Source organism: Bos indicus x Bos taurus, chromosome 5, assembly GCF_003369695.1.
Source record: "Bos indicus x Bos taurus breed Angus x Brahman F1 hybrid chromosome 5, Bos_hybrid_MaternalHap_v2.0, whole genome shotgun sequence".
NCBI classification, from domain to species: Eukaryota; Metazoa; Chordata; class Mammalia; order Artiodactyla; family Bovidae; genus Bos; species Bos indicus x Bos taurus.
Window position 1 is genome coordinate 8,474,077 of NC_040080.1, and position 24,231 is coordinate 8,498,307.

The following is a 24,231-nucleotide window of genomic DNA, read 5'->3' on the forward strand; positions in this document are numbered from 1 at the left end:
AAACTAATCCCTCAAGTAGCATTATTAAGATGTCAGGCATCCAAGACAAGGCAACTCATTCTAGATTTTCGGCGGATGTAAAGACAGACATAACTGATTAAACCCACCTTCTGAGTGGCTTCTTTTTTCTTTTTATCCTCTTTCTTCCTTTTCTTGTCTTCCATTAACTGTTCTTCCCTTTCGTGCTCCTTCTCTCTGTTAAAGTAATGCCATGCCACAAGGTTATACACCTATACCCACAGTCTGTTTGTGTAGCAAATTAAATGCTTACAGATGGTGTGCAAGGCGACAAACATTTCATCTCTGACCGAGCAGAGCACAGTACTCCGTTTAAGCTAGCAGGATACATAAAACCTAGCGTATTTACTTATCCTCCTTATTTTGGTCTGTAACCCCTTTTGCAACATGATATTAAGTTTGGTTTTAAAGAAGTCCAGTAAAGTGAGTTTTTATAATATCTTTCTAAACACACACACATGGTTATTGTATTTCCACTCAGCAAAGAACCTAATTTGAATATATGACAACATTGTGTTGGCTTCTGACAATACTCCTCACAAATAATGCAGAATATATGACTTCAGTTACAGTATACAGGTATTTATCATAATTTAGGTATTTTCCCATGACATCTTCAGAGCAGTGAATATAAAACCCTATGTTCTAAATTCTGTATTTTTCTTCTACATTATTAACACTGTATGTTTTACATGTTTTCTACTTGTGTTTTTAAGGCTGTATTGAAGGTCCTTTAAATCCATGTATTCCCTATTGGGTGATTTCACAGTTAGGATCACCAGGTTTTGCTCTCCTCAATTAAAAATAAAAATAAGCATTCTAGTTGGAGAAATATGTACAAGAAACTAAGATCATGTAATTTATCCCTCACATTTGAAAAATAACTGCAAAATGCCATACTTACCGTATTACCTAAAATATTCTTACATACAATCTAATATTCTAATATATGTAGAAAGTTGACGACTTCTACTTCTATGTATCAACTGGGAAAAACACATAAACAACCACTGGCGCTTACTTCAAAACTCACAGCTGGAAACCCCAGATGCCAAGCTTATTGAATTTCAGAGCTGGAAAAGAGAGTTAGAAATCAAGCTCTCAGTTCCCAACAACTGACGAGATGCCATCTGCAATACTTGTGGTTTTAGGGGGTCCGACAGCAAATCCATGGTTTCATAGATTATCACTTAGATAAAGGCTAAGTTGAAAGTCAAACAAAGAAAAGCGTTAAATGTCTGCAGACATGGCAAAAACCCCAATGATGGTTCCTGAAGGACTCAAGTTTGGGGACTGAAACTCCCTCAACCTACCCAGAAGGAACCAAGGGCCAGCACTGAGGCACACTCCCATGAACAGGCAGTGACACTTCATTTACAGAAAGTAAGAACTGAACACGCAAACGAAGTGTTTTACCTATACGTCACGTTTTCAGTGGCTCTTTCTACATTCACAGATGCTGCCCTGTCTCCTATACTTCTGGGCATAAATACACAAAAGCCTAAAGTGCACAATTCACATTCCAACACAACGCCATGTTGTTGCTGTCCACCTTGTTTAGTTGCTAAGTCGTGTCCAGCTGTTTTGCAGCCCGATGGACTGTAGCCCACCAGACTCCTCTTGTCCATGGGGTTTCCCAGGCAAGAATACTGGAGTGGGTTGCCATTTCCTGCTCCTGGGGATCTTCCCAACCCAAGGATCGAACCTGCAACTCCTGAATTGCAGGCGGATTCTTTACCACTGAGTCAACCGGGAAGCCGAACATCCATGACAACTTAAAAACTACAACCAAAGAAGAGATTTTATTATAATTTCCTTAGGCTTAAGGCTGTTTTCTTTGGAGCTGGATTATGGTGTACATCAGCCTAAGTGTGAAGTTCCTGGTGAAAATCTACTTGCAGTCGTGTACTACTTTAAGAAAATGGATTTATGAAAATTGGCAAGATAGATGCTGACCATCTAAGGGAGGCTGGCTGCAGATCCTGTTATATTTGGCTCTTAGAACCTCTTGCTTCCTCTGGCTGCAAATGGAAGGAGAAGATGGGGTTCCTCGTGACCCAGTTACTGTAACTTGATTTCCATATTTTAAAGTACAACTGACTACAGAAAAAGAGCAACCATAGCCTGAATGAGTATCTGTTTGAATATTCAATGCTCTAAAAAGCATAATGTTGTTAAAGTTTATTTTTAAAAGGCAAGGTAAAACAAAGAAAAGCAGTTAGTCATTAATGAGACACATTCTCAAAAAAACAACTAACCTTTTCAAATATTTTTTCCTATAAACAGGTAATTCAGGGGAAGGGATTGAAACTTATGTTCACTACAAGCAGATTTATTTCCAAAACAAATATTTTTTGAAGCTTTCCAGGAGACAGACTGTGCTTTCACCCTGATCTTTTACTGTGTGTTGGTAGAATCGAGTCTTCTCTTTAAATCTCACTTTCTTAGGAAGAATTCATTTTCCCAAACCAAACCTGACTTCACCTCATCATTCACTTAATAATCAATTAGAAAGTGTGGGGCTCACCTTCTTCTGTTTCAGTTGTGCCGTATGCTGGCTGCACCTTAGAACCATTTGCAGAACTCTGAAATATCTCTATGCTGTGCCAGAGCCCAGCAGGGGTGAAGAGAGCATCCACCCATCTATGGTGGTAGTGATGGGAGATCAGTTACGTGGGGGACTGACCAATAATAACATTAAGGATGACAACAGTCACGTTTCTCAGTATTGAAAAAAGGAGTTACCAAAATGGAAAAAGAAAACTCAAATGAACCCCATGGAGTTGGATCAGTATTAGTTATTGGCATGAACTCATGATTTTTAATACACAGGGCCAGACATAACAAAAAAAAGTAGATGCAATTTTATATTCCTTCATGTATGCAAATACACATACTTATTCCCTAGCTCTATCACTGAGAGGACTTGGGAACAAGCAACATCCAAATATAGTAGCTATGAACATACTTCGAACCCAGATTATGGCTTCTAAATACCATCCTTCACTAAGAGAATCACAGTTGTTTTTTTTTTTTGAGAAAGAACTAATTTGGGAGCTTGATGATGAAAAGCACAAAATGAGCTGAAATGCTTGTTTTCCAACAAGCAAGAAAATCTTTGACAAATGAAGGGACATGTCAAATGGTCACAGAAGCCTGAAGAGGGTCTTACAAGCTAAATCTGGGACAATATGACACTCAAAATAAGTAATGATAGCAACAGATTATAAGCCATTGTATAAGATAGGAAAACGTGAGTCCATACAGAAAGAAATCAGTGAATACCTTGAAACACCAAGGAATGTAATATTCACATAATTTTAAAGCACCACATCACGAAACACTTATTAACTACAAAGGAGAAAACAATAATTATACAGAGGAGAAGCCGGGTGGCTAGCACCTTAGTTAAGTAATCCACATGAAGATCATCAATGATGGGACACACTGAAATTTTGAGTAACCTGACAGGAGACTCTGAGAACACAGCAATAATCCTACGATATGCATAGCCTGAATATCATCATAAAGAAACATCAAAACAGTCCCAAATTGGGAGACATTTTAGAATATCATGGGTTTAAAATCTTCAAAAATTTCTAGGTCACGAACACCAAGGGAAGATGGGGGAACTGTTCCAAATGGAAGGGGACTAAAGGGATACAACCACCAAAAGCAAAGTGTGATCCTTCTGTTACAAAGGTCACACTGAGGTAGGGGCCAGAGTAAATGGTAGTAAACCACTCCCAGAGGCAACATTCCAGATCAATCACATAGGAATCTATGGGTTTTTTTCCAAAGCCCCCACCCCAAGTGGTTCTAACATGTAGTTGGAATTGAAAATGACTACTCTAAATTCTCGTGTTAAGCTTACCATTAGCCAGATGCAAGTGTAAACACCGTAATCTAGAATAAATCAAGAATGGTAAAAAGCCAAAACTACTCTTAAAATGTCTAAGGTGAAGAAAATACGAGTGTTTTCTTTCTCCTTTTCTTTTTTTTTTTAAATAAACAACTACTGGTTTCAAGAAGTATGTGCAAGGGACTTGTTTTTGAGAAAGGCCGTATTTGAATAAAAGGGGAGACTCTCAATACTCATCAGAGCTGAAGCAGAGCAAGACTTCTGTCTGCAAGTTCAGGACATTAAAGAGTGACAATGCTGGCATTCCTAGAAACTGGCTGTTTCACACATCCAAAACCTCCAAGACCACGTGGGGAGGTCCAGAGCTGGATATCTAGATGCCAATTCCCTAGAGCTGACATCGAAGGCCAGTCACAGTGCAGGTCCTATTTCTACACTACCCTCACCTACTGTGCATACCTGATGCAAAAACCGTCCTCCTTTTTGGTGCTCAGTCACACCTTACCGTGTTGTCAAGTCCTGGCTCAGTAGCTGTCTGCTTCAGTGAAGCCTTCCCTGACAACTTCAACCCATAAGAAACTCACCCTCCTCTGTACATCTCACCATCTCTGCCCTGCCTCTTGTCTGGCCCTGAGAAGGACAGGCAGGGAAGAGGGTTCCACCTTACACATGGTTAGAAAAGGCCTTTCTGATAAGGGGGCCGAAGCATGGAGACCCACTGAGGTGAGGGAGATGCGGCTGTCTGCGCCAGCGGATTCCAGGCAGAGGGACAGCAGCAGAAAGGAATGACACTGGTGTGTTTGGCAAGGAGGCTGGAGTCAAGCGAATAAGGGAGAAGGCGGTGGATGAGATCAGAGGGGTAGCCGGGCCCTGCTGAACGTCACCGCACTTCTCAAATTCAAGGGGACACATCTGGGAACTGAATAAGGGATCAAACTGGGACTGGTGTACACACACAAACCGACACTTCCTCCACCTCTAATTCTGTCATGAAAAGCCCATTTTCCCCCTCCCGCTTTCAGAGCTGCTGCTCCTGTCTTCACAGGAGCTGGCCCGCCCCGCTCAGGGCAGAAGGGGAAGCTGAGTAGGCCTGCGTTTGCTACAGTGAAGTCCACTGCTGCCCTTCCTCTTCTTACCACCCAGCACAAATCCTAGGACACACGAGGTCCTCCACTGGATGTTACCAACTGCATGATGATAGAGCGAGAGACGCTTTTCTATCTTTTCAATGGGACATGGTTCGAAAGAAAAAGCCTCAATTAAATTTAACTAGTTAAATCACTCAGCAGACAGACACTGAGTTACTAGTATGTGCCAGGCACTGATCTAGGCATTAGGGATGTAACAGTGGCCTTGGGGGCTGATGGTCTAGACCGAGACAGACAGACAAATGTACACACACAACATCACCAAGAAAATAAAGCTGAGAAAGGAGCTAGAGTGCGACCAAGAGGGAAGGGGCAGGGAAGATGACAGGGTACTTTACACAAGATGTGCATTCATGGAAGGCCTCTCTGAGACTGTGAGAGATTGGAATGAAGGAAATTACCTGGGAGAAGAGTGACCGACCAGGCAGAGAGAACAGTAAGTTCAAAGATCCTGGGATGGGAGGGTGCTCGGTATGAATTTGGGCTTTTATTTTTTGGGGGGAGGGATATTCTTCCTCCCTCCTCCCACCGCCCCCTCCCCCACAGCAAAAACTCACACACAGGCGTCAGAGTTTTCTGTGCTTATTTTCTAACAGTCCTCACTCACACCAAAAAAAACTAGGCGTTCCATTTCTTAAGAGCTTCCCCCATTCTGTTCCTTTCCTCTTTCCTTCTTCCTATTTCAGTGCCTACTTGCCAAGCTCTGTGCTGGAGGCCAACAACTCCACACGCAGTGCTGCTTGCCTTCCTGGCGCTCTCCGTTCAGATTTTATTGCGGCTGCGCCTGGTCTTACTTGTGGCATGTGGGATCCAGTTCCCTGACCAGGGATGGAACCCAGGCCTCCCACATTGGGAGTGTGAAGTCTTGGCCACTGGCCCACCAAGAAGTGCCCCTCAGCTTAAATTTCTGAACAGCTGTATCTCGCCTCACAACTCTGCCCTCCGTCTTTACCAGTATTTTGCTGTTCTTTACCAGTATTTTGCTGTTGTTGCTGTTGTTCAGTTCCTAAGACATATCTGACTCTTTACGACCTCACAGACTGCAGTACGCCAGGTTTCTCTGTTGTTTGCTATCTCCCCGAGTTTGTTCAAACTCATGTCCATTGAGTCGGTGATTTCCAGGACACTGGGGTGCCTTTGGTGTTTTGAAAGTACCAGAACCTTGGACAGGTGAATTCACGGCTTGTGATAAGCCAGGTTAAGATATCAACCTCTTTCCAAAAACTGGAATCACAGCAAATGGTTCCTGAATTAATGTGCTCAAGCCCACTGAGCCTCAAGTATCAAGCAGAGGCAGGGCTGACAACTTCATACTTTGAAAGCAGCAGTCACCAATATACTGACCCAAGAGAAAAGAGTATCTGCCAGGTATGAATAACCGGCTACAACACCGTCAACATCTGACGACTTTCTGGTCGGTACGTATCGCAGCACCTCTGGTTCCAGATCATAACCATATATAATATAATCAAGGCCGCCGCTGCCTCCAAGTCGCTGCAGTCGTGTCCAACTCTGTGCGACCCCATAGATGGCAGCCCACCAGGCTCCCCCATCACTGGGATTCTCCAGGCAAGAATACTGGAGTGGGTTGCCATTTCCTTCTCCAATGCGTGAAAGTGAAAAGTGAGAGTGAAGTCGCTCTGTCTTGTCCGACTCTTAGCGACCCCATGGACTGCAGCCTACCAGGCTCCTCCGTCCATGGGATTTTCCAGGCAAGAGTACTGGAGTGGGGTGCCATTCCCTTCTCCAATAATTAAGGCAGGCAGATCCAAATGGATACAACAGATCCACCCAACAGATGAAATGTGCCAGAAGCAAACCAACACTGTAAAAGAACAAGCTATCAACGACGTCGATGAATCACCAGGGATTATGGTAAGTGACAAAAGCCAATCCCAAAGGTTACATACTGTATGAATCTATTTATAGAACACTCTGAAATGACAAGCAGTTGTCAGGGGTTGCTAGGGGCTGAGGCAGGGTGATTATAAAAAAAGGGTGACACCAGTGGTCCTAAAGGTGATGAGACTTCTGCCTGTTGATGACAGTGGTGGTAGATAAGGGAAGCTACATGTAATACAACTATAAAACTAAACACATACACACACACAAATAAACACAAGTAAAAGTGGGGAAATTAAACAAGATCAGTGAGTTGTATCAATCAGTCTCTTGGCTGTGATACTATACTATAGTTCCACCAGAAGAAACCACTGGCACAAACTGGGTAAAAGGTGCCTGGAATCTCAATATGTTATTTCTTACAACCACATGTGAATCTACAATTATCTCAATAACAATTTTAATGGGGAAAAAAAAAAAAGAGCCTCAAATACTGATTCATCTTTTAGTTATCTTCTTAAAGCGTTTAAGGACTTCTATTTCAAACAAATATTTTAACAGCTCTTTATGAAAGTCACAGAACAGTCAAAAAGAACTTTAGAAATCACTGTGGTCCTGACGTTCAAAAAATGTATTCCCCCAAATAGGCTAAAATCTACACTTCTCCCCAATATGTCCAAATTAACTGTTACAGTTTTATCAGTCGAGGTTCCTTTGTCTTCCATACATTAGGTATGTGGTAAATATGACACCACAGGGTGTTTAAAATGTTCCTCTACCACGTGATCCACAGCATCATCCTTTTACTGAGGATGTTAGTACTGTACCAGTAATAAAAGCTATTATTTCACTTTGCGGTGGAAGAGTACGTCAACTAAGCCAACATCAACTCCAAGCCCCTTCTGGCCTATTTCCCAGAACTCCTTTTAACTAGAGATTGAAATGTGACTTATGTTCTGCCAATAAGTTGCACGTGTGCGTGACTTTACTAGGGAACTGACAGGGTGCAGGGCACCCCTCTTCTCAGGGAGCAGACATGATGTGGTCCTGGAGCCGAAACCTCTAACAGCGGTTTCCTGAATGTACAGGAAGAGGAAAAAGTTCCCGTGGGGCCCCCAGTGGTGTGATTCCCAAGGATCTATGAGACAGCATCACACTTAATAAACCGTTGGCAGCAGTCAAAGTTCCACTGTCTGACACTAAGAACTCTGTCCAACACAGATTTACATAAGCTTACTAAAGCACAGCTAATATACGTGACTTGTACAGACAGTTACTTCCTTAAAAGACAAATGGTAATCCTGGCAATTTATAAAATGTAAGAAAATAACTAGACACAAAACCATTAACAGTCATAACCAATTAAGGATTAATGATACCACACACATATTTGGAGTGAGGACAATTAACAAAAGGAGTGCAATGACAAGAGTTAAGCAAAGTGCTCGAAGTATCCATTTAGAGTGTTTTTAATTAAAAATGCACACAGAAAGAGAGCATGCTGGAATAAATCCATTTCGGCAGAGGAAATTACATAGTAGGGTACTCCAAAGATCTGTGTTGGATTTATTCTTAACGTTTTTTCATTTGCTGGATCTGACTGAGGGAATTTAATGGGATGCTAATGTAATTTGCACATGATATTAAATTAGTAGTCAAGGCCAAACAACACTGAAGCATCAAAATCATTTTAACATTGAGTGGCTCATGGGAAGAAAATAGTAACATTAAACTAAGCAAAATAAAGGTAAATACATTTTTTATTAATTTAGAGGGATGCAGAAATTTCTCCTGCCCTGAGTTGCATCATGTAATACGTGACAGGCAATTCTTTTGTACGGCGGCTTGAGAGTTTCTCTGGCTGCAAGGAGATCAAACCAGTCAATCCTGAAGGAAATCAACCTTGAATATTCATAGGAAGGACTGATACTGAAGCTCCAATACTTTGGCCACCTGATGCGAAGAGCTGACTCTTTGGAAAAGACCCTCGTGCTGGGGAAGACTGAAGGCAAAAGGAGAAGTGGGAGACAGAGGATGGAACGTGAGCAAACTTCTGGAGATAGTGAAGGACGCGGGGGCCTGTCATGCTGCAGTCCGTGGGGTCGCAAAGAGTTGGACAAGATTTTGCGACGGTACAATAACAACAAAATTAACACTGCTCCTTCTACATATGAGTTACCTTCCTACGTGTGGTTGTGTAAAGCGATGCTTCTCAATCTTTAATGGGAATCTTGTTAAAATGCAGACTCTTATTTAGTAGGTTTGATGGGGACCTACAATTCTCCTTTTCTAACAAGCTGCTGGTCCCTGGACCTTACTTTGAATAGTACAGAAACAATGCACTTGGCTGTTCTTTCTAGGAAAATATGAAATTGTACTATTTCTTCAAGGATAAATATTAACCTCATTAACATCAAGCTTATGCCCCGTTATTCCTATCTGTGTTTCAGTGCCAAATGACAGTGTAATCTTTATAAAGATATATTAAAAGTCAATTAGACAACTTGTGTAATATCAAATACGCATGAAATTTAATTGAAATGACATGAGGAATAGCTAGGACCACATCTGTGCAGGCAAACAAACCATGATGACAGCAAATGTAGGTATCAATAGTCAAAGGGGGCCATCAGCTGTAGGGGAATGCAGATTTCAAGTATGTCAAGCACAAAAAGAATCTGCATTTCAGAATCAGTGAAATACGGCAACAATACTTCTGTGAACATAACCTCTGACTCCAAGTGTCTCACAAATCTCTCCACATCCCACAACTAAGGTACACACAAGGAATAGGTTTATTTGGAATTACTCAAATCAGAAAAAGGAAGAAAAAACATTTACAAGAACTTGTTTTCACTTTCAAAAATTCCACGTGGCAAAAGTTATAACGAGTGATAGGGGAGGTTTTCCCTTGCAAAACCCTTCAGGGTTAGAATGGTGATTGAGAAACAGCTCATTTGAAATGACTCTTCTTATACTTTATATACTCTTGCCTCGCAGCCCAGCAGTCTCTAACAAAGATCTAACAAAGATCTTTATTCAGTCCTAGTGCAGCTGTGTAGGAAGTTCCTTATATTGCTTTGGGAATTATCTCCTTATAGCTTCCGCCCACCGGTCCTAAGCTTTCCTTTCCAGACTGCACAGAAGTCTTCTAAATCCCTATTTGTAGCCACCCATCATGTATCCCAGAGGCTTCCTCACAGTCTTCAAACAGTTCACCTGTGACCTGGTTTTCTAGCCCCTCACCACCATCCCCTAGGCATATTCACTGTGTCGACGAGCATCCAATTGCTGGGTAAGGCAGGACCAAACAGAGCAGGCCTGCCACTTCCTCATACAGATAATACCCCACTGTCAGTTCGGTCGCAGAGCCCATCTGCCTTCCCCAGCAATCACATCTTTCTGAGTTACAGCCACTTCTCACCCCTATTTTTCACAGTGTTGCTAAGTTACTGCTCCGTGATTGAGTAGAGGGTCTTACATGTATCTCTCCCAATGCCTTCTGTGCCTGACTGTCAGCCTAGCATTGCCACCCCCTACAGCTGGCAGGGGAAGCCTGGCACAACATTTCCCAGAATCCCATTCTCTGTCTGTTTTAAGTTAGATATGGCCAATGAGAAGCTCCTGCTCTAGTATAGACAGAAGTCAGTATTCTCTGAAAATAGCTGGAAGCAGACACACAGGCAGCGGCAGACAGGACTTTCCACTTTCACAGCAGCTTCCAGATGAACTGGAGCCATACTGGAGCTGCAGACGACCGCTGAGACCATGCTTCCCTAGGAACCTGGCATTCTAATTTCATCAACAACAATGGTCTCGTGCATTCTACTCCCGCCCACCCCCGACTCTCTAATGGTTGTGTGAGCTTTTAATTCCCTATAGAAAAGCCTTTTCTTTTTGGAAAATACAATCGATTCTACCCCCAAAAGTTACCAGAATTAATAAATGACTTTAGCAAGGTTACAGGATATAAGATCAATACATAAAACCAATTCTATTTCTGTATACTAACAACAATCAAAAACTGAAATTTTTAGAAATCCTACTTATAGTAGCATTGAAACCTACGAAGTATTTAGAGGTAAACCTGATGATAAAGTCCTATCCTTGTACACTGAAAACTGTAAAATGCTGATAAGAGAAAAATTTTTAAACCTAAAGAAGTGGAGAGATACACTGTGTTCACAGACTGGAAGACAGCACTGTTTATATGTCAGTTCTCCCAAAATTGATTTACAGATTTGACACAATCCCTATCAAAATCTTGGCAGGACTTTTAAGTAGAAACTGACAAGCTCTTTTAAAAATTCCTAAGGACCCAGAATAGGCAACAAGTTTCAAAAAGAACAGCTGGAGGGCTCACAGCACCTGACACGCAGACTTATTATAAAGATATAGTAATCAAGGCAGTGCAGTATTGCCATCGACAAAGACAAAAAGTTCAGTAGGATGAATCAGATTCCAGAGGTAGATCAATACAGAAATGGACAACTGATTTTCAAAAAGGTACAAAGGTAATTCAGCAGAGAAAGAATAGTCTGTTCTCTACAAACGGTGGGGAAGCAGCTGAACAGCCATATGTTTAAAAAAAAAAACCCTCAACCCAGACCTTACACTACATACAAAAATCAACTCAAATGGACCACAGACCTGAACATAAAACTAAAAGAAAATAAGGAAAAGAAAATCTTTGTGAACTTGGGTTAGGAAGATTATTTCTTAGCCCTAACGACAAAAGGATGATCCACAAAAGAAAAAAAAAAAAAAAAAAAAAAAACACAATACATTTGATTCTTCAGAATTAAGAACCTCTACTGTCCAAAAGATGCCGTTAAGAGAAAAAGAGCAGCAGACTGGGAGAAAATATTCGCAAATCACCTATCTGATAAAGAATGCATCTCCAGATAGATAAAGAACCCTGGAAATCTAATAATATATTTTAAAAACCCTATTTTTCAAATGGGCAAACTTTGTAGCAGCTTGATTTTAAGAGCTGAAAACTGTAAACGACTCAATTGTGCATCAGTTGGTAAATGGATCAACAAATTGTGGTAGGGCATACAATCAAACAGTTCTCAGCAATAAGGGAACGGTAACACAAAGCATGGATAAAACTCAAAGTAATTATGTTGAATGAAAGAAGCCAGAAGAGAACTGTATGGTCCATTTGTATAATATTCTAGAAAACACAAACTAATCTGTAAGGGCAGAAAGCAGATCAGCAGTTACCTGGGGGCTGGGAAGGGACAGGGCAGGGCCAAAAGGAAGACGGACAAGTGGGCACTAAGAGACTGTGGGGACTTCCCTGGTGGTCCAGTGGCGAAGACGCTACACTCCCAATGCAGGGGGCCAGGTTCAATCTCTAGATAGGGAACCAGATCCCATGCCACAACTAAGAGTTCACATGCCACAACTAAGCCCCAGCTCAGCCAAACAGACATACACACATACACAGATGGAGACTTTGGGAGATAACGGATATACTTTTCATTGTAAGCATACACAGTTCAAAACTGCATGTATTCTGAACACTTCAAATCTAAGCACTTCAATTCTAATTTAGTATTTCAGTTACACCTCAAAAAGGGGCTGAAAATAAAAATGAAAAAGAGAAGCAACTCTTTCCTCCATGGAATACCTGGAATGGCCTCTATTTTCCTGGCAGAACCCTGACTGTGCACTGGTACCTGTGAGCTCTAACAGTTGAAATTTCATCCAGGTTGGACAGTCTAAGATGCCAAATCTTTAAATCGGAGCTTCTGCATTGATAACATTCCTGTGAGTGTAAAGTACCATTTTTAAATGCAATGAAGCCTCCTGTAAAAGAAATCTTAATAAGGTAAATGTCTGAACTTTTAAACCATTACATTTCACTGCTTTAACTCTCTGCTGCTGCTGCTGCTAAGTCACTTCAGTCGTGTCTGACTCTGTGCGACTCCAGAGATGGCAGCCCACCAGGCTCCCCCGTCCCTGGGATTCTCCAGGCAAGAACACTGGAGTGGGTTGCCATTTCCTCCTCCAATGCATGAAACTGAAAAGTGAAAGTGAAGTCACTCAGTCATGTCCGACTCTTAGCGACCCCACGGACTGCAGCCCACCAGGCTCCTCTGTCCGTGGGATTTTCCAGGCAAGAGCTTTAACTCTCTAGATTGCTATAAATTGCCAGCCTGTTTACTGGGATTTTCTCCTGATGTTTCCTTTCAGCTGGTAACACCTATACTGTTGTTGTTGTTTAGTTGCTAAGCCGAGTCTGACTCTTTTCAACCCCACGGACTGTAGCACGCCAGGCTCCTCTGTCCATGGGATTTCCCAGGCAAAAATACTGGAGTGGGTAGCTATTTCCTTCTCCGGGGAATCTACCCAACTCAGGGACTGAACCCACATGTCCTGCACTGGCAGGCAGATTCACTACAACTGAGCCACTAGGGAAGCCTCATACCTTTATGATGTGTTTATAGTGCAACTCTGAATCAAATCTTCTAATTTTTCAACTATTCTTTTGGTTTTGCTTGCCTCAAACTAAGGTTCTTCAAGCTCAAAAGATCCCTGAGGTTTTCAAGACCTAAGATCTGGTGAATAAATCTTTGTTAACACCATCTTACATTTTACTCCTGAAAGTACTTGCTAAGGCTCCAAAAGACAGCCTGAAACTAGGAGTAGTTTACAAATACTCAATAGACTAAGAAGCAACATCCTGAGGAGGGCTTTTAATATGTATATCCTGGAACCACTAAAGACTATGTTTAAACCCTAAGGGCCAAACACACAAAGCCAGAGAAGCACTCTACCCTTAGTATTCAACAGTAGAGAAAGCGAAAAGAAACAAGCTATAGGAGTCCAGGCCAGGGTTCTGGAAGCCACAACAGAATAGCAAAGTATGGTTTCTCAGCAGAAAAGAAAACAGCTTATCAATGAGAACCCAAAGTGTGAGGCACATGTCATTTAGAGAGCAATCAACAACTAAGACCAGTAGACAGTGGGGCTGCTTTCACGAAACACTTAGAAGCTTTTGTTTTTATACTGTTTTCCCACCCTTCTTTGCCTGCTTCCATGTATGGGCCAACACAATTATACATCAAGAGACGTAATAACAACAACTGACCTTAGAAATCCAATAGACTGTTTGCAACTCAATCACAGTAAGTTAAAAACCCCTTTAGAAGGCAATTTTAAAGCAATAAAAGCACAACAAACAACTCTTAAGATTATGTACTCTCCACGTTCATCCAGGAGGACTTGGTGGCTAGGACATCAAAATGCTTCAAGTGCACATGTCTACCCCAGCAGGGCCTGGTCTCTTCAGATGCTCACTCAGCAGGCTTGGGCTGAGTTCAGACTCCTGTGAGTGCACTCCCAGGGGCCGGGGTTGGGGGGGGTGGTGGGGTGTCCGGAAGGTTGGAGAGATTCTTAGTGGTCTGTTGCCTCCCTACACAGGAGAAGGGAGTGTGGGCCATTATCCTCACTCAGGCTCTGGAGTCTCCTCTTTCACTGACCAAGCCACTTTCTCAGGGCTGCCCGGGCACACATAAGAAACAGAGCTAAATAGTGGGCATGAAAACCTTTAAAAGCATGACTCAGATCTAAAGGGGAGAAAAGAATGGAATTCAAACAACGAATCATGGTTCTCCTCTGACCAAGGTGGGAAGGGTCTTGTCCTATCACAGGCCACCAGGGAAAGTGACTTTTGCACGTCTTTCTAGATCTGTGCCTTAAGAGAAAGCCAAGCATTTTACTCAGAAATTAAGAGGAGGAGACTTGGGGCCTTACCTCAGAGATCACATAGGACCTTACTGCCAACAGTGAGTGAGACAGGCAGGGTGCAGCTTCCTGGTTATAGGCACCACTACCACTGTACTAAGTCTATGCCTGTTATTCTAATTCTGGAAATCCTCTGAGAAAGGGTGCTATTTGTGACACTTATCTTGGTATTGAAAAATGAGCAGAGAAGGAAATCAACTCTGAATTCAGGATCCACAGGTTGACAGTCGCACCCTACTTCTCAATGCTTTTAATTTGTGCTCTATTTTCAGAATAGTAAAAATGCAAAGTCCTGTTTTTGTATGCCAGTTGTCGTTTAAATTTAGCAAGTTGAATGATAAAAATTGAATTACCTTGAGGGAAATGTACATTTCTAAAAGATAAGCATGTTTGATGTTAATAAGTAACCAGCTACAGAGTATGGATAACTCCTGAACTTACATGACCCAGTTGTTCATCTAAAATTATACACAGGTGGGAAGATGACTCAAAATTTAAAATGCCATTTATACACAGCCTTTTGGTAACAACTAAGCCAACATGTAACTGTGTTTGATGCTTCAAGACCACATACAGGATGCCTAATTCTAGATTATATTTTATGGCTCTATATACACAATTTTGTACCTAATTTCTACTTAGGTCATCTGAGGAAAATTTTTAGAGAGTAATCTACCATTGTAACCTTTAATAACATTATTCAAATCTAGGGAATTGCAAATGTATGCTTTTAACAATCTCAGTAATAGCCAAGTGTAAATATCATGGTTTTCTGAAAGAACACTTAAGTTTCTCTTAAACAAGAGATCAAGGTCTTTTTTTCCCCTGGTAGTTAAGAATCTTGCTTCCTGTATAAAATCTGTATAATCTCTGAGTCTAGAGATTCGCAACAAACGCCTGCAGTGTTTCTCTATTTTTGTGTGTGTGTTTCAGGACTCAGTTTCCAACATCTTCAAAGTTTTTTTGATTCCATCTCCCACAACCCCATATCCAAGTACAATCAATTACAACAAACAGAGCCCTCTACCAAGGTCAGGCAAAGAGAAAACACAAGCTTTGAAGTCTGACAGTTTTAAGACCAAATTACCTGCATCTCCAGCCTCAGTTTCTACTCATGGCAGGAACTTGGGCAAATTATCTGGCTTCTAGGTTTCAGTTTCTGCATCTATAAAATGCGGATTATGCTGGTTGTCATGAAGAGTGGCTGTGCTGACTGGAGACAGTGAATCAAAGCATCTTACAATAGCCAGTCCATGGGCTGCAGCTTCTGCTTCTCTTCTGGCAGCAGTTCCCTCAGCCTTCTCCTCCCTATCAAGCATCTATGATGCATAAACCCCAGAGGAAGGGCTTGGGTAAGACACAAGGAGGTATGAGACACAACATTTCTGAGACATACTGAAGAGCCACCATGACTCTACTCAATTAGACCCATACCGCACACCTCACGTGAAAATAAACTCTAGATGAAGGGAAAAGTTCAATATAAAGGAAAGAAGGAAGTGCATATTCTTCACTAAAGCACTGAAGAAGCTGGCTGATTTCTCTTTTCATAATTACAGAGTAAACAAAGACTTTCTAATTTCTAACTATGATACAAACTCAGATCTCATAAACAAATGATTGCTGTATCTATATAAAATACAGATATTTATAAACTTTAAAACCATTATTATGATAAAACCCACCAGGAACACAACCAGTGTTTGCTGGGAAAAATATATTAGCAATTCACATCACAAAGAGTTGGGTTCCGTGATACATAAAGAGCTCCCACAAATCAGTAAGGAAAAGGTCAACAATCCAATAGAAAAGTAGGTGAAGGAAATGAACTCATTGTTCATAGTTCACATCTAAAACATCTGAGAAGATAATCTACTGCATTCCCTGTAAGAGAATAGCATTATTAAAACTGTCCTGGAATACCACTTCTCACTTACCAAACTGTCAAGGACAAAATTTGTAAAACTACAATGCTGTCAAAGGTGCCAGGGGAAAGGCATTCATATATGTTGCTGGTGAGAATATAAACTAGTAAAATCTCTATAGAGGACAATTTAAACGTTTTCTACCAAAGTTAAAGTGTACACAGTCTTGGACTTAGCTATCTCACTTTTAGGAACATTATCGCAGGAAAATAATTATACACGTGGGAGATGACAGACCTAAAGAACATGACCGCATCATGTTTATAATGGCAGAAGACTGGAAACAGTCCATCAAGTAGGAAGCTGCTTATAGAAATTATAGCTTATCCACACAAGGAAATACTATGTAATTATGAAAGGAAGCTCTTTACGTACTAATGAAAATAGATCTTCAAGATATATTGTTAAATTTAAAAGCAAGATGCAAACAAGTGTACTTTAATTATCAGGTACATAAGAAAAAGAGGGCTTATGTGTAGCTCTTTATATATGAATAGAGACTCCTTGGAAGAAAACATTTAAAAAAACCAGTAATACTATTGCATTGAAAAGGAAAAGCTGGGTGGTGGTTAGACAACTGTGTACTTTTTTCAACCAAATAAATTCAGTTTTAAAGAAGATACTTGCAAATGATATATCTGATAAGGGGTTAATATCCAAAGTATACAAAGAACTCATATAACTCAACATCAAAAAAAAAAACCCAAAAACTTAAAAAAATGGGCAGAGGACCTGATTAGACATTTTCCCAAAGACATATAGATGGCCAATAGGCACCTGAAAAGATGGTCAACATCAGTAGTCACCAGGGAAATGAAAATCAAAAGTACAATGACACGTATCAGCCCATATTTATCAGAATGGCTATTATCAAAAGAACAAGTAAATGTTGGTAAGGAAGTGGAGAAAATGAAACCCTGGAACACTGTTGGTGGGAATGTAAACTGATGTAGTAACTATGGGAAACAGTATGGAAGTTTTTCAAAAAATGAGAAATAGTTGCCATACAATCCAGCAATTCAACTTCTGGGTATTTTTCTGAAGAAAACAAAAACACTAATTGGAAAAGATACATGTACCTCTATGTTCACTGCAGCACTGTTTACAACAGCCAAGATATGGAAGCCACCTAAGTGTCCACTGACAGATAAATGGATAAAGAAGATTCCGTATGTGTATATATGTATGTGTGTATCTATCTATATATAGGAATATTACTTGACCATAAAAAAGAAAGAAACCTCCATATTATGCTAAGTCAAAGACAAATATCGTACAATTTCACTTACATGTGAAATCTAAAAAAAAAAAAAAAAAACAAAAAAAAAACCCACCAAAAAACAAAAACAGAACAAATAGAAAACAGAACAGACTCACAGAGAACAAACAGGTGGTTGCCAGAGAAGGGAGGGGGTGGGTGGGAGATGAGTGAAACACGTAAAGGATTAAGAAACATAAACTTCCAGTTACAACATAAATGAGTCATGGGATCAAATGCACAGCATAGGAGATATAGAGTCATTAAAAAAAAAAAAAAATAGCAAGATGCTACCACTGAGGGAAACAGTAGAGAGTACACAAGATTCTTTTTTTTTTTTAATAATTTTTAATTTGTGGTTAAGTCTTAAAACATACTATTTTAACCGTAACTGTACAGTTCAGTGGCACTAAGTGCATTCCCACTGTTGTACAGCCCTCACCATCATCCATCTCCCGAATGCTCCAGCTTCCTAATCTGAAACTTGGCCCCATTAAACACTGATTCTCCATCCCCCCTCCCTACCCCACCAACCCCCAGTTCAGGGTATCTACCAATGTATTTTCTGATTCTATGAGTTTGACTATTCTAGGTAAAGATTATTTCCTAAAAAAATATATTTTTAAAAAAACCACTGTTATTTCTTACAACTGCAGGTGAATCTATAATTATCTCAAAATAAAGTTTAAATTAAAAAAATTTTTTGTTTTATTTGAGTAAGCAATATATCATGGGTCTGGAAGTCTAATGGGCAACCAAAGCAGTGATGCTATCCTGAGTACAGAAGAAAGATCACTGTTGAGCTCTCGCACAGGAGTCTGGATTCCACTAAGAGCACCCTCCATTCCCCAGACAAACCCCATTCCTGTCGGGTCCATGCTCTTGGAATGCAAACTTTTGGTTCCAATTAAGGCCTTCCAATCCTCCCCAAGTGGCTCAGCGGTAAAGAATCCACCTGAGATGCAGGAGCCGCAGGAGACTCCAATTCGATCCCTGGGTCAGGAAGATCTTCTGGAGAAGGGAATGGCAACCCACTCCAGTATATTCTTGCCTGGAGAATCCCATGGACAGAGGATCCTGGCAGACTACAGTCCATAGGGTTGCAAAGAGTTGGACACGACTGAAGCGACTTAGCACACATGCACCTAAGGCCTTCCAATAGCCAAGACATTTCCCCTTGGTCTTCTCCCCATCCCCTCAGCATTTTGTACAGTGGTTCACAGAGGGAACTGTGCAGGCCACAAACATGAAGCTACGGGCTGCCCGGATCAGCCATGAGAGAACAAAAACTTCCTCAAGCAATAAGCTGCAAACGGACAATTAAAAACTTTCAGGGACTTCCGACTTTTACCTCCATGAGATGTTGTGAAGAGAGAGGAGGTCAGGGGAGACTCCAAAGAACAAGAATTTGCTGTTGTCTCCACTGTGCCTTGAGTTGAAAGTGCCCCCATTATTACATATGAGTCATCATCCTGCTTCCTGGCTACACCTTAAAATGGAAAAAGAGATGGATGGGCCAGGACACCTTACCTTCAGGATAGCAGCCATTATACTCCTTCAGTTAGATCGCCCTTATATAGACTCCAGGCTCACCAAGCAACCGTCGAACTCTAAAACACAGGTCACCTGGAACAAGGACAGGCTGGGACAGAATGTCCAGTGGGAGCCCTGGAGCCAGGGCAGCAAGAAGGGAGACAGGAGTCAATAAAGGGGGTGAGAAGGGAGCCTATAATCTTCACCTAAGAGAAAGGGAGAAGGAAATGGCAACCCATTCCAGTACTCTTGCCTGGAAAATCCCATTAACAGAGGAGCCTGGTAGGCTACAGTCCATGGGGTCGCACAGAGTCGGACACGACTGAGTGACTACTTAAGTAGTAAGTAAGCAGTAACAGAAAACTAGCATCCAAACAAATCCGCCTTTCCATCTTTCCTGAGCACTCAACTGGTGTAAGACCATGGCCCGTGAAACATCAGCTGGACACCCAGAGCTGTCTTAGGAACACAACAGGTAAGCACTACTGTGAACAATTCATTCACCTAAAAGAAGGAAGCCATTGTCCCAACAAAAAGCAAATGCACGCTGTGCTGTGTTGCAGTGGAAGAACTGGAACCTGCAACATGCTGGCGGGGCCTAAGTGTCTAGACAGAAGACAGACCACTACAGGTATCGACAGAATTGGCTTGGGGTGGGGAGGGAAGGGAGAGCGAGCTGGGACGGGCGAGAGATGGGCTGCCTCACAGGGATTCCATCACCATCAGGAAACCCGACGCTTCCCCAAAACAGCCAAGCCTTCTCACTAAAAGCGTGTTAGGTGGGGCTCTGGGGTTAAAATCTATAGTTGTGTGCTTTCCCCTTACATGCCCGCTTTAGCTTTACTTTTTTCACTCATTTTATCTGACATGCTCTGGGCCCTTACCAAATTAGATCAACGAGCCCAGTCTTGAAAAGCTAACAACTGCTTTCCAAACACACCAATTTCCTTTTTTCTAAAACAAAGGCTTTAAAAGGGAAAGGAAAGTGAAGAAAGAGAATGCGTTCCTGCCAATTTTTCTGGCCAAGTTGGGGTTTCCAGTTAAGCTTTCCACTCTTGTATGTACAGCTTTTGCTTTTAAAAAAAAAAAAAAAGGATGAAACAAGAAGGGAAATGAAACACTATGTACCAAAACTGAACCACAGAGGTGCTAACCAAAAGGCAGAAATATTTCCTAGAAGATAAAATGATTTAAGCAAACACTTGAACAACAGTGAGCACACATGCAGACTGTTTGCTGCCTCCAACAGGGAGGATTTAAACAGCCCCTCCCTCTTCTGAGCCACTCTAACTTGGACAGAGGGACAAAGGTTCCCCGGAAGCTGGGAGGGAAGGGGGCTCAACCACCACCCCTCTCCAAGGGAGAGGAGACTGCACCTGGGCACTCACACCACCCTGCCCTCCATCCCGCGCCTGGTCGTCCTGGGGGTTCCGGCTCCAGGAACACGGTGGCTTGTCCATGGTCAACAAGAATCTGGGGATTAATATAATTAACACTGCTGTATGTTATATACGAAAGTTCTTGAGATAGTAAATCCTAAGAGTTCTAAACACAAGAAAAACGTATTTTTTTTCTTTAAAAAATAAAAAAATGTGTCCATGAGGTGATGGATCGTCACTAAACCTATTGTGGTAATCACTTCATAATGTAAGTTAAATCATCATACTGTACACCTTAAACTTAAGTAGGCTTCCCTGGTGGCTCAGATGGTAAAGCGTCTGTCTACAATGCGGGAGACTTGGGTTTGATCCCTGGGTCGGGAAGATTCCCTGGAGAAGGAAATGGCAACCCACTCCAGTACTCTTGCCTAGAAAATCCCATGGATGGAGTAGCCTGGTGCGGGCTACTCCATCCATGGGGTCGCAAAGAGTTGGACACGACTGAGCAACTTCACTTTTAAACTTAAGTAGTGCCATATGTCAGTTACATCTCAACAGAACCGGAAGGAAAAACAAAAAGAACCTGGGGATCCTTGGGACTTCCTGGTGGTCCAGTGGTTAAGATAACATGCTTCCACTTCAGGGGGCATAGGTTCAATCCCAGGCTGGGGAATTAAGATTCCACATGCTGCGTGGTGTCCGAAAAAACAGGTTTAAAAAAAAAAAGAGAATCCTTCAGCAAGACTTCCCCACTACACTTACCAAACCCAGGGTTCAGGAGGCCAGAGCATCCAGGCTAGGATGTGCTAAAATGCTCCAAGCTCCACCCCTACCCTACAATAAGAGCAGTACTCAGCAAGACCAGCTGTGAGCTCTATCATAATCTGTTGCTAATAAAGTTCCTGTGTTTTCTAATGATTTTTTTTCCCCCAGAACGAAGGGCTTTCCTGTGTAATCCTGTGTAACGTTTTCTTCCCCCACACAATCATTTAGTGCCCCCTACAGGCCACGCCTTGTGCCGGGTAGGTATTCAGGATAGAGGAGAGAAAGACAGAAACGGTGCTTACATTCCAGTAAAACAGGTAGTAAGCCAACTAAGAAACGAGTAACATGATTTTAGTGACCAGTGAAGAAAATAAACCAGGTAGGGTAATGGCAACAGAGACATCGGAGAATGGGTTCTTCCACAGAAGATGAGCAAGGCTTCCAAGGAAAGGAGGCAATATTTGAGCACTGACTGTTGAAAAAGAACCACGTGGGGATAGAATATTCTAGAGAGAGGGAAGAACCAGTCTAAAAGGAACGGGGGAAACCACCTTGTTATGTGAAAGGCACAGTAAGACCTGTGTGGCCACTGTTGACACCAAAGCACTTAACCGAAGTCTACAGGGTAAATGGCAGTCAGAGGCTGGCATGGGGGCGGGGAGCAGGGTTCAAGGTGAACACCCAACAGCACCAGCCATCACGTGCAGGAACGACTTGTCCTCCTGCTGCAATCAAAGGACCTCCAGACTCCTGCCCGGCCTCTTCCAGACCACATTCCCAAGCCTGGACCCTGGCTAAGGTGACATCCGCCTCCAGAAATGACTCTTGCTCCTTCAAACAGCTGGCCCTCCTTATCTGCAGATGACTGGTTCCAGGACGTGCCCCTGGCCCCCCACCCATGGATACCAAACCTTTTGAAAGTTCAAACCTTTTGAAGTTCAATTCCTTTATACAAAACGATGGAGTCCAGTCGGCCCTCCGTATCCGCGGGTTCCGCACCCGTGAACTCAACCAACCTGGGACAGGGAACCCGCGGACATGGAGGGCCCGCAGTGTGTGCCTTCCATCTAGCTGAAGCCCCCCACTTGGGGCTCACCACCTCCCTGTCTTCCTGTTAGATCCAACGCAGGGATTCCTATCAGCCTGGAGCACTTACTCACTTTTCTAAGCAAATACTGACAGTCCACCTTCTAAGTGCCCAGTATTATTCTGGCCCCGGGATACAGAGGCTGAACCAGACACTGGTCTACCTGGTCTCCTGGGGGAGGAACTGGTCAACAGTTTATACACAATCGGGTAACGGGATAATAAAGGTTCATATGACTTTGATAACTGCCTCTGACAACAATTTGAGTCTTTTGTGGGTGATGTCATCTGTCCAGATCAGCCTGAAAACACAAGAGCCCAGTGACCTTGCTTCCCAGAATACCCAGGAAGTTTGGTTTAAGTCTGTTGCTCCTCAAAAGCGTCCTGATTTGGACACTAAACTCATCCTACCCATCAGGATCAAACCTCCACTTCTGAGCCTGGCTCTTAGAGCCTGCCCTGCCCGGGGCTTCAATTTACTTCTCCATCTCCTCTACCATGCCTCCTCAAACCTTCACTTCCTGTTACCAGAACCCACTGTCACCTCCTGTCTTTTCTCTGGTACATGAAAGGCCCTTTATAAATGACTGTGAATACAAAGAAATAAAAGAGGATGTCCAACTATCCCTGGGCTGGCTGGAGTCTCTCTCCTACAGAAGCCATTCAGACTGCACTTTCCCACCCTGCCCAGAAGTCCTAGTCTTCATTATCAACTAGTCATCAATACGCTACCACGTTATAGGATTTCACAGTTATTTTTAGTATTATGAAGTTAAGTCATTGTTTTTAAGAATATTATAAACAAAGTATTAGAAGCTCAGTCATGTCTGACTCTTTGTGACCCCATGGACTCCCTCATCAGGCTCCCTCTGTCCATGGGATTCTCCAGGCAAGAATACTGGAGTGGGTTGCCATGCCCTTCTCCAGGGGATCTTCCTGACCCAGGGATCAAACCCGAGTTTCCCACACTACAAGCAGATTCTTTACCGTTTGAGCCACAAGAGGAACCCCAAGAATATAAGCACCCTGAAAATAGTAGCCCTAACTCTATAAACTATTATAAAGAAATAAGTCAGAGAATGTAACAATCATAAACCAGGATTTACTGTGACAAATAACTTTTGTCTTCTTCAAAGCAGTTATCTTGAAGGGTTATGTGCTTATTCCAGTAACAATTTTCTTGGCTCAAATAGTTTGCACGCACACTCAGCAGCTCAGTGGTATCCAACTCTCTTGTGACCCCATGGACTATAGCCCACCAGGTTCCTCTGTCCATGGGATTTCCCAGGCAAAAGTACTGGAGTGGGTTGCCATTACCCAGGGCCTCTTCCAGACCCAAGGATCGAACCTGTGTCTCCTGCATTGGCAGGCGGATTCTTTACCGCTGAGCCACCTGGGAAGCCCAAGCATGCACGCATGCTTATTCCACTAACACTTTCTTGGCTCAAATAGTTTGGGAACTTCTCTTTCAGACTGTACCAGTGCTAAGGCACTGTTTTCAATATCTGCACTGCCAACTTTCTGAAAGCAATGCTAACCTGGATGTGTGAATTCTAGAGGACTGGCTTAGAAAAAAACTACAAAGTCACACTGTAGGTTCTTTCCTGACACTGCCTTGCACACAGCAGGTCTGCAGCTCTGTCACTGAACACATGAG

The 24,231-nt window shown here is 42.3% G+C and overlaps 1 protein-coding gene across 6 annotated transcripts in view; it reads right to left on the minus strand.

Annotated features, from left to right (window-relative positions):
• Positions 1-24,231, minus strand: part of TNRC6B (trinucleotide repeat containing 6B) — a 251,526-nt gene that overhangs the window by 66,565 nt on the left and 160,730 nt on the right. For all 6 annotated transcript variants that reach the window (XM_027540719.1, XM_027540716.1, XM_027540721.1 and 3 more), the window contains one exon: positions 108-195. In XM_027540719.1, coding sequence (XP_027396520.1) covers positions 108-195 — 88 coding nt within the window. The remainder of the gene's footprint in view (positions 1-107; positions 196-24,231) is intronic.